Source organism: Eurosta solidaginis, chromosome 5, assembly GCF_040869045.1.
Source record: "Eurosta solidaginis isolate ZX-2024a chromosome 5, ASM4086904v1, whole genome shotgun sequence".
Classification (NCBI taxonomy): Eukaryota; Metazoa; Arthropoda; class Insecta; order Diptera; family Tephritidae; genus Eurosta; species Eurosta solidaginis.
In genome coordinates, this window is record NC_090323.1 from 217,838,395 (window position 1) to 217,850,596 (window position 12,202).

The 12,202-nt window shown below is 38.1% G+C and overlaps 1 protein-coding gene across 2 annotated transcripts in view; it reads left to right on the plus strand.

The window, feature by feature from the left end:
• roq (roquin) overlaps positions 1-12,202 on the plus strand; it is a 62,093-nt gene that overhangs the window by 32,713 nt on the left and 17,178 nt on the right. For both annotated transcript variants that reach the window (XR_010953572.1, XM_067788292.1), the window contains exons 2-3: positions 6,230-6,392; positions 6,464-9,829. Coding sequence is in view for 1 of the 2 variants with exons in the window: in XM_067788292.1 (XP_067644393.1) it covers positions 6,231-6,392; positions 6,464-9,829 (3,528 nt within the window). In the remaining variant the exon portion in view is untranslated. The remainder of the gene's footprint in view (positions 1-6,229; positions 6,393-6,463; positions 9,830-12,202) is intronic.

The following is a 12,202-nucleotide window of genomic DNA, read 5'->3' on the forward strand; positions in this document are numbered from 1 at the left end:
TTTTTTCATCCTGACACCGCGTTAGCGTTGAACGCGAAAGATCTGACAACCGAAGATGCTGATATCCGAAGTGAAGCTACTTTTGACAAAGACATACGATATGTTTTCTCGAAAATCTGTATATTCATATGTATGTATGTATTTAACGTTTTGTTGTTGCAAGAACACGTGAACATGTGTATGCACATATATAAAAATTCATTTGAATGAGTTGAACAAAGCATAGGGCACATTCCAAAAGCAACACTGCTGGCGAAGTTGATTAGTGATAACTTCTTGGAACGCACAGTTGCAACTTTACGGCAAATTAGTGAGCATACAAATTTTCCGCTCTATTCACTCAACGTTTTTATCGATGGGTTGTTGACAGTTGGTTCAACGTATCGTTTCAAAAGCACAATTTCTTTCACTTAGCTGATAACTGATTAGCTGAGCTAGCAGTTGCGCTTTGAAATTCACCCTTCGAAGCAAACTTTTGCTTCATATTTCAATGAAAAATTTCATACGAAAACAAACCAAACACGAGAATAGTTCGTGAGAAACCGTTTTAGCTTGTATCCATATGCATCATAGCTTATACTTACACAATAATTTTTGTATGTCAACGAATAGATCAGGCTAGCTGCGCTTGGTTGTTTTATACGCACCATACTCAAATTGCTGCGGATATATTAGAGTATCAAAAAAGTTAGCTGATGCCGATCTCTGCCACAGAGAAAATTTGTTGGTTATGAATGTGGATTTTTTCTGATTTATTATTAGTATTTATGACCCAATGCCAAGGTGAGCTCGTGCCGAGGGCTGAATGATATGAGGGTGTATAAAAATTTCATACCGCTAACGTTGCGTCTCAGGGTACCAGGGCGAACCCTGTTGTACTGAAGCCCTTATCCCTCTACAATGGACCTCTGAGGGGATGGACCGTTTTTGTCCTACACTCGTGGGAACAAAATGAACAAAAAATAAAATTAAAGAAAAAAAAACTTTTAAAAATAAGCTTTTATTATTGGTTAATAAAATTGACTAAAAAGTAAGTAGATGCATTAAAAGAAATGGATAGAATGAGAAACGTTACAAATAACTAAGTAAAGATAACGTAACTAATTTAAAGAATATTTTACCCTACTAAAAACTTAAAAAAATTCATATTTAAATTAAATTTAAGAAAAAGGCTTTTCTAAGAACAAGCTTCTATTACTTGTTAATAAAACGAACTAAAAAGTAAAAAATAAAATTTAAGAAAAAAAAAACTTTTAAAAATAAGCTTTTATTATTGGTTAATAAAATTAACTAAAAAGTAAGGAATAAATTGACTCTAAAGAAATATAACACTTTATAAGTTCATTGTAAGCTTTAACGATAATTAGGCTTTTTCGTCTGCGACAAAAAAATTCTATATTGTACATAATTATATATTTTTAACATTAAAACTTTACACCTAACTTATTAAAGCTTACAGTTTATATCACAGTCCTAATTGTTCACGTACTTATCTGAACTCCCTTTTTCTTGGTATAAAAAATGGCCGAAATCCGACTATGATCACGCCCACTTTTTCGATATCGAAAATTACGAAAAATGAAAAAATGCCATAATTCTATACCAAATATGTGAAATAAAATTAAAGAAAAAAAACTTTTTTAAAAATAAGCTTTTATTATTGGTTATATTTAGAGAGTCTTTGGTTTTTGTTTCACCCCCTACCAAAGACTCTCTAAATATAAGATGGTACATTGTAGAGTTCTAAAGCTTTGTGGAAATTGTGGGACGGCTGTACGAGGAATTCACCATACCTTTTGCTATGCTGTCCGCCTCAACATAGCTGACTTTTTAAGACTGTATAACTCTGTAATTTATTTTTCCTTTGGAAAAATTACCTATTTGAAAATAAGCTGGCTGAAAAATATTGGCATAACAGCTTAAGTTAAATCAACAAATGAAAATCTCAGCCAAGCGATTTGTAAAGAAAAGCTAAGTTGTCTATTTGTTACTTTCTCGATATAGGGTGTGTCCGAGCTGCAGCAGTGTTACTTTTTATGACAGCGGATAACGTTCTTCAGCAACATTTGAGCAGATGTGGCAGTTTCGCGCGTTCGTTGAACGAAATGTTGACAATCTATTGATCATCTCTAGGAAATTAGCGACATTCCATCAACTAAGCAGCACTTTAGCAATACTACTGTTATTATTTGGCTGCTCAAACACACCCATATTAATTGTGCATTAAATCTAAAATATAAAACTCAAAAATGACTGCTTGTTATGTCCGCAACATTTATTTAGTTCAAAGTCACAGCCAATAATAGCCAAAGCCGTAATAATTTACACGGGTCATCAATTCTTTATCTGATTCAAAAGCTGAACTACCAGCGCTACCGTCATCAGCTCAGTGTCATCATTGCCAGTAGCGCCAATAACACCAAACTCGTGCCTGACACACAAAAGTCGTTTCACTCAATAGCGCAAGTGAAATGTACTACGCACTCACTACTAAGTAGCGTCAAAAGTTCGCTTGGAGTCATTGCGTCAATGAGTTACCATTGAGCTGGCACCGCATTGCCGCTGGCGCCATGCAATTTACATCACTAAAATTGCGCGAATGCCTAGGCTCATGACTTGTTTAATCCAGATGGTGAAAACGAAGCAGGAGCAAAACGTATGGTGTATTCCTGGTGTAGCCGTCCCACTTTGTGGAGAATGAACGACTCTACAATGCTCCCTCTTATTAATCTACGCTCTTTGCCCGTACACTAATTCTATGTATTCTATGTGTGTCCACAATTCATCGCAACTGATTTAGCTATATGTTATACACAGGCATACAACAGAGGGTCGTGTCTCCGCTTTTCGGTACACGCTGTAGCTGTAGCTAGTTGTTGAACCACTGCCGCTAGATGGGTCTCCTAAGCATTATCTAAGCGAGGATAGGCGTTTTTTTTCACGCGCAAACTAAACCTATACGCGTGTATAAAAAAACACGGCTAATATTCCAACTTTCGCTTAGCTAAAATTCCATCGCCAAAAATCTGTAAAACAAAATCAAGTGCGCAGAAAAGTATGCAACACTTATACTAGGTTCAAACACACACCAAATTGGCAATTTATACTATTTGGGCAATTTATTACGCAATTTGTCATATAATAAATTGTAATAATAAATTGCCAATTTAAAAAAAATTGCGTAATAAATTGTTTCAAACTGCAAATGCAACATTGTAAAGTGTGTTTATTGAGTATATTTTAACGTCAGTTACGCATGGCTGAACTATATGGTTGGCTCATCTCATCAGCTGATTTCATGTCTTTCATTTCACTGGAGTAGGGATTGTCAAACTCAAAATGAAACCAAAACATTGAACACATTTTCTTACAACACACAAAAATTTCAAAGTTTTATGTTTTCATTCCATTTCATTCGCCTAATAATGTGCGTGTTCATTTTGACAGTCTGAACAAAGGTATGTTCTTGCTGCAGAGATGAGCCAACCAGCTATCAAATTACTATTGTGTAAGCTAAATCGAGTTGTATGAACAGCACTCAATTCAAATCGAAATTTCCTCAATTTATTTTTCTGTTTGAACATAGTATTACCGATAAGAGCCTAACCGCGTTAGCGTTCATTGTATCACAGAATTTTTACACTTTGAAAATGACGGCTGTTGTTTGCAAGGTTGCATTCCTTTGAGTGTTCGTTTTCACCATCTGGATTAACAAAGTCATGAGCCTGGGCATTCGCGCAATTTTAGTGATGTAAATTGCATGGCGCCAGCGCCATTACGGTGCCAGCTCAATGGTAGCTCATTGACGAAATGACTCCAAGCGAATTTTTGACGCTACTTAGTAGTGAGTGCGTAGCACATTTCACTTGCGCTATTGAGTGAAACGACTTTTGTGTGTCAGGCACGAGTTTGGTGTTATTGGCGCTACTGGCAATGATGACACTGAGCTGATGACGGTAGCGCTGGTAGTTCAGCTTTTGAATCAGAGAAAGAATCGATGACCCGTATAAATTATTATGGCTTTGGCCGTGTAAATTATTATGGTGTATTTGTATATTTTAGATTTAATGCACAATTAATATGTGTGTGTTTGGGCGGCCAAATAATAACAGTAGTATTGCTAAAGTGCTGCTTAGTTGATGGAATGTCGCTAATTTCCTAGCGATGATCAGCAGATTGTCAATATTTCGTTCAACGGACGCGCGAAATTGCCACATCTGCTCAAATTTTCCAAGATTTCCCATTCTTGATTCAACTTAAGCTGTTATGCCAATATTTTTCAGCCAGCTTTTTTCAAATAGGTAATTTTTCCAAAAGCAAAATAAATTACAGAAAAGATTACAGAGTTAAACAGCCTTAAAAATTCAGTTATGATGGTTATACACAGAAATACAACAGAGGGTTGTGTCTCCGCTTTTCGCAAGCGTGAGATTCACCACGCGTAATTCACCACGTCTAAATATCACAATCCACGGATAGGTACCGGCGGGTTTGTATGGGACTTAGGCTGTTATGCCAAAGTAAACACAAATCTTTACCGTTAACTGTGTTATCGATTAATTTATCGAATTCTAACAAAGTAATATTGCATTGTCATCGGAGTTATACATGTCTGCAAAATTTCAGCTCAATCGGACACCGGAAAGTGTATCAAATTTAACTTGCAAGATTCCATTACATACAACAAAAGTGAAACTAAATAAAAGCTTATAATATAAAAAGGGGTGAAACATGGTGATTGGATTGGTTTATTGACGCAAAATATAACTTTAGAAAAAACTTTGTAAAATGGGTGTGACACCTTCCACATTAAGTAGAAGATAATGAAAAAGTTATGCAGGGCGAAATCAAAAGCAGTTGGAATCTTGGCAGGAACACTGTTCGTGGTTTTAGATGTACATATAAATAAATTATCGGTACCCGAGAGATGATGTTCTGGGTCACCCTGGTCCACATTTTGGTCGATATCTCGAAAACGCCTTTACATATACGACTAGGTGACTCCCTTTTAAAACCCTCATTAATACCTTTAATTTTATACCCATATCGTACAAACACATTATAGAGTCACCCCTGGTCCACCTTTACGGCGATATCTCGAAAAGGCGTCCGCCTATAGAACTAAGGCCCACTCCCTTTTAAAATACTCATTAACACCTTTCATTTGATTCCCATATCGTACAAACACATTCTAGGGTCACCCCTGGTCCACCTTTATGGCGTTATCTCGAAAAGGCGTCCACCTATAGAACTAAGGCCCACTCCCTTTTAAATTATCTTTAATACCTTCCATTTGATACCCACGTCATACAAACACATTCCAGGGTTACTCTAGGGTAATTTTCCTACATGGTGATTTTCCCTTATTCTGTCTCCAAAGCTCTCAGCTGAGTATGTAATGGTCGGTTACACCCGAACTTAGCCTTCCTTCTTTGTTTTAATTGCCTATGAAAAGGTGATCCGGTTCAAGAGCCATGTTACCATTAGATAGCCACGCTGATGAAACTACGCTCTCTGCTGTCAGTGGCCTTAAAATATTATTTACTTACTTACTTAATTGGCGCTTAACCGTCTAACGGTTATGGCCGTCCAACAAGGCGCGCCAGTCGCTCCTTCGCTCCGCCAACCGGCGCCTATTGGTCACACCAAGGGAGTTTAAATCGTTTTCCACCTGGTCCTTCCAACGGAGTGGGGGCCGCCGTCTACCTCTGCTTCCATAGGCGGGTTCCGATAGAAACACTTTCTTGACCGGAGCATCATCTTCGCATAACATGGCCTAGCCAGCGCAGCCGCTGCGTTTTAATACAGCTCATCATTAAATCTTCTTCGGTACTCGCCATCGCCAACGCGTAGAGGTCCATAAATCTTTCGAAGAACTTTTCTCTCGAACACTCCCAAAGCCGCTTCATATACTGTTGTCATGGTCCATGCTTCTGCCCCATATAGCAGGACGGGTACGATAAGTGACTTGTAGAGTATGATTTTTGTTCGGCCTTAAAATATTAGCCTTTGATAATCGGCTCATCAACAGCCAACCTCACAAAACAACGCCAGCAAGATGCACAATTTTCCCCCTAAAAGAATACTAAGGGAGTAATTTTAGACTACTTAAATCCCTTTGATAAATATAAGCCGACTTGTTTAATTAATGAAAAGTAGAAGTAATCCATATGGCAATCATAACTTTAAGGTGTACTTTATTTCTGAATGTGTATATTTTTTTTTACAGAATGCCAATTCAGGCGCCTTCATGGACAGACTTTCTCTTCTGTCCCATATGTTGCAATGAGTTTGCAGTTAATCAACGTCTGCCAATAAGTCTGGGATGTGGTCATACTATATGTCGCCAATGTCTATCCACCTTACACAATCGCCAATGCCCATTCGATCAAGTAATTTATATGAACAAATTTAAAAAAACGACTTGGAGTTTTATTTACTTTCTTAAATAATTTATTTGTAGACCTCCATCACAACCGATGTAGACAATCTACCCGTAAATAACGCTCTACTTCAGTTGGTTAGTACCAACAACACAAACACCAATAATAATAGTAACAATCCTGGAAATAATAACAACAACAACAATGGTAGTGGAATTGATAGCGGCAGCGTCTCCGCAGGAAGTGATGGTGATTCAAATGCTATCGCTAGGCATACGCCTCCTAGTGTACGACAGCTGAATCCAGAAGATCTGAACAGCTATAATTTATCTAACAAATGTATTGAAAGTCTGGCATTATACCTCAAATCGTTAGTAACCAATAATGGTAATTTTGGTAGTCCACTCTCACGACCAATGCAACGGAAACTAGTTACTTTAGTTAATACTCAGTTAATGGAACGTGAAGGTCGAGAGCGTGTGCTGCGTGCAGCGCGTTCGCTGGGTGAACGTACAGTTACCGAGCTTATTTTACAACATCAAAATCCACAACAATTAAGCTCGAATCTTTGGGCAGCAGTTCGTTCACGTGGTTGTCAATTTTTGGGTCCTGCTATGCAAGAAGAGGTCTTAAAACTAGTATTACAAGCACTCGAAGATGGTACGGCATATTCACGTAAAGTCTTAGTTATGTATGTTGTGCAGAGATTAGAGCCACGCTTTCCGCAAGCTTCGAAAACAAGTATCGGACATGTTGTGCAGTTGTTGTATCGTGCCAGTTGTTTCAAGGTATCGAAACGAGAAGCAGATTCATCTTTAATGCAATTGAAAGAAGAATTTCGTACATACGATGCATTGCGCCGTGAACATGATGCACAAATTGTACAAATAGCAACTGAAGCTGGCTTACGTATAGCACCAGACCAATGGTCTTCCTTACTATATGGTGATACTATACATAAATCACATATGCAAAGCATTATTGATAAACTTCAAACGCCGTCCTCATTTGCGCAATCTGTACAAGAATTGGTTATAGCACTGCAACGTACAGGTGATCCAGCTAATTTATCCGGTTTACGTACCCATCTTAAACATTTAGCTGGCATTGATCCGTCGCTAGAGAGTCCACCTCCGTCGTGGCAAGATGTCGCAAAAGCATTGGAGGCTGTGCATGAAGTTGTTGTAGGATTAGTGGGTTTCGTACAACATCATGGGAATCGCAAGCTGCAGGAGTGCAACACCGGGCAGGCGACTACAAACTCAAAATATAAAATAAGTTTATGTCGTGATCTAACTGTACGTCGCAATTGTCCACGTGGTTCTAGTTGTACCTTTGCACATTCGGAGGAAGAATTAGAAAAGTACCGTGCTAAAAATCGTAGTAAAACTACTAAGCATGGTGGCAGCGGTCTAAATTCTGGTATATCTGTCATCAACAGTGGAGGAGGTGCTGTTGTTAATAATATCAATAATGTGAAAAACGATTTTATAACGCATAATCATGCGCACAGTCACCGTGGTCATGGTCATAGTCACGGTGGCCACGGTCACAGTCATGCTGGTCACAATCCAACACATCCTCCAATCACTATGTTACGTCCTGGTAATGATAATTCTACACCCGTCTCAGTATCTACTTCACCATTACGTTTCGGTGGGCCCCCACCACCACCACTTCCACCATCGAATATGCACAATAAATTACAGCGCGCTAGTTATGTTGATGCATCATCATCATTACAAGCGCATGGAGGACCACCACATCATCACTTGCTAACGCTCCATCATAGTCCTATACAGCCAAACAGTGGACAAACGTTATCCGTGCCAACACAAGCACATCGCTATGATACGCCTACATTTGGTAATCCATTGAATTATCCTATACCAACATCTGTCGGTTTACCGCAACGTATGCCTCAGGGTTTAGCTAATGTGACTAATGCATCAGTTGCAATGAGTAATTCTAGTGGCGGTGTATTGTCACCTCGAAATTTTCCAACAAATTTTCAACCACCTCTATCTACACAACATGCGCCTTTGCCGCAACCGCCTCCCCCGCCGAACTTGGCCACCAACAACCCACCGAAATATCACAATAATAATAACAATGTGGCTACAACATTTGGCAGCTCAATATCAAACAAAGGCGGCGGCGGCATTTATAATGTTTTGCCCCCAGAATTTTACAATTCTAGCGTAAGCAGCAGAGTAGCGTGTGCACGTGCCTCATCATTGTTTAGTAATAATCACAATAACAGTAGTAGTGGCGCAGCGCTTGGCGATACGGGGGCCGGTATTAATGCAAAGAATGAGTTAAAAGTTAACATAGGACAGCCAACGGAAAAGATTAGACATTATCCAGTACATCTCGCTAACATGTGGGAACAGAAACAGCTTGGCGGTGGTGGCACATCTGCTGTCGGTGATATATTGAGTGCTATTGGAGATGGTTCACTAGCACAGCAGCCAACAACGCTGTATTCATCGAACGATCCCTCCCCTACTTTTGGTAAAAAGGTCAATAACGTAGTCAGTATGGATCTAAATAAAACGTTAAATGGACTTGGAATTGGTGATTCATATATATTCCGAAATGATTTTAGTGTCAGTGCAAACACAGTACTTCCCCCCCAAATACCAAACAACAAAAATAATTTGGTAGGTGGTGGTGATTTACAATCAAGGCAAAAATCATTTTGGCATTCACATAACAACAATATTAGCGTTGAGGCTGGAACATTTGCTGACAATACACAACAACAAGAACGCAATTCAATGGCACATACAATGGGTGTAAATTCACCGGTTCCATTTCGTGATCGTGATAGTTTTGTACGCTCCGATTCCATATTGGATGACGATGCCGCAACATTTGAAGTACCTGCAACATCTGCGGACATGGGCAATAAATTTGGACCCATATGCCCAATGTACAAAGGACATACCCATAGTAGCACAGCTATTGATGCTTCCAATACAACAAATACGTATACCGATAGTTGGTGTAGCGGTGATGTCAGAAATCCAACTGCAAATCACGAACAACATCCTTTACTGGAGCGTAATATGTCAGGCGGCATCCACTACTCAGTATTCTCAACAAACGATACAGAGAATAGTTTGGCATTACAGTTTCGTCAACAATTACAACGCTCAGCAAATGTTCAACAGCAGTTCCAACAACAACAGCGTCAGCGCCAAAATCATCAAGCACAGCAATCGCACAGATCATTTGTATTTGATAATTTTAATTGTTTGCAAAATTCTTTGATTCCTGATTTGCCATTCAATCATTTGAGCAATTTATCAAGGGATCGTGAAAGTGGTTGCGGTAGCTCCTCTGCAACAGTTGATGGTACAGCTAATTTCGAGTTGGGTTTTAATGCGTTCCAGAATATGCTAGCAGGCGCAGATGATAATGGCTATAACGGCATTAATAAGGTTAGTACTATTCTCTTTTCGCGTTATGTTTTTTGGCATAAAAAATTTTCATAGAATTGTGTGGGCCATTGAAAGCACAAGTTGAAGTCGTTTTCTTTAAAAATATGTACTTTTCCTTTTCAATATTCTTATTCTTACAAAATTTCGTTCAAGCTGCGGTGTGCATGCATCAATTTAAAAGTACAAGGATTTCTTAGGCATTTCTTTAAGGGATCAGGAGATACTCTGAGGTTTAAATTTATGGTGGCAGCACTCATCTCGGAAGCAATTTTAAGAAGAATAAAAAGATGATAAAAAAAATTTTAAGCACTACCTTTACATAAATGGACCAAAAAATAGAAGGCAATTTTTCCTTTAATACAGACATAGTCTTGTTGAATTTTGACTAAAAAACTTTAACAATAGCTCTTGTAAAAGAATTTTGGGATTTAAAACTATAAAGGTGGAGCGCAATCTATCAATTTAAGGCAAACCATGTATTTGGGATTAACTAATTGATTATTTAAAATTTAACACGCACTCTACCTTTATAATTTTAAATCCCAAAATTCTTTACAAGAGCTATTGTTAAAGTTTTTTAGTCAAAATTCAACAATACTATATCTGTATTAAAGGTAAAATTGGCTTCTATTTTTTGGTCCATTTATATAAAGGTAGTCCTTAAAATTTTTTATCATATTTTTATTTTTAATTTTTTAGTAGTGCCTACAAAAAGGCAATTGCAACTTTGGTTAGTAATTTAAGCAATTCCTAAGTGAAAATTCTTATCTTTATTTATTTGTTCAAAATTGCAAGATTTAAGAGAATTAGTGGAGTTTTCGCTGACAACGCGAAAACAACAGAATTCCACCTCGCATCATAACAAGACAATTCCACCTCGCTTATCAGCTATTTAATTTGCACAGCTGAAAATCGTGAAAAAGAACCGTGGTGAAAGTCGCGTACGCCTAAAAGTATGCAAGGACGTGCCTTGAGTTGGGCCTTCAACGAGGTGGAATTCTACAACGCCTGCAACACTCAGGAGGCTAGACATGAAGGTATGGCCTAATCTTCTAAATAGTTCGACTTGTGCGTTACGTAGCTCAAATTTTTTTTATCAAACATTGCACTTTCACCGAGTTTTAAACTATATTTCAGGTTTCTAGTCTCTAGATATCCAGGAAGTTAGTTAAAAATCGATTGCAAGATTCCCAATTTAAAAGTATTTTTCCTAATATCTCGATCCATGCGCCACCTAGCGGATTTTTTTTTAAATATTGCATTGCCACAGGGTTTTGACTTACGGCTCAAGTTTCAAGTATCTAGCTCACCGGCAAGTTACCCCAAAATCGATCGCAAAATTCCCCTCGTTTTTCAGGGATTTGTAGTTATCTCAATTAGCGTGCCACCTAGCGGAACTTTGTTTTCTTTAAATTGTATTGTCACCGGGTCTCGAACTATGTGCTAAGTTACAAGCCTCTAGGTAACCGGGATTTAATTAGTTAAAAATGGATTGAAAGATTCCCAAATTAAAACTATTTTTCCTAGTATCTCGATCCATGCGCCACCTAGCGGAATTTTTTTTTTAAATATTGCATTGTCACAGGGTTCTGACTTACGGCTCAAGTTTCATATCTCCAGCTCACCGGGAATTTACTCAAAAATCGATTGCAAGATTCCCCTCGTTTTTCAAGGATTTATAGTTATTTCACTTAGCGCGCCACCTAGCGGAATTTTGTTTTCTGTAAATTGCATTGCAGGGATGCACCTTAACGTTAAGCTAATCGTTTATCAAAAAATTTCCACCGTTTCCGTTGAATCACTTCGAAATATTATCGATAAAGAAATTATCAAGATAAATTGTATCTCGTTTTTAACCGGAACGAAAAGCTTTCGTTAACGTTAAAAACGTTAACAAAAACGTGATACTTTATGTTTGAATTGTGCTGGCAATGCTATAGCCATGGTGAAGCCGTAAGGTGGTAACAGCGAGCGGACATACACACAAACTCCATGTAATTTGTTTGTGTAATTCGTTGGCGGTAATGTCAAAAATACTCTGACAAATGTTCGTACTGCCAAAATTTATGAGAAAAGTTGCATTCAGCTTGGCTAATGCTTTCACCTTTAATGACTCCGCCATCAATCAGCTTTGCCAGCATAGTATGAAATTAATAATCAACATAAACGATTTGATTTCGTTTTGATATGGCAGAAAACTAAACAAAATCTTTTCGTTAATTTGACGAAATCAAATCGTAACGAAATGATATCGGTTCGTTGGTTAAGCATGCCTGTTGCATTGTCACCAAGCCTCAAACTGTGTGCCAAGTTTCAAGTCTCTAGGTCACCGAGAAGTTAGTTAAAAATGGATTCAAAGATTCCCAAATTAAA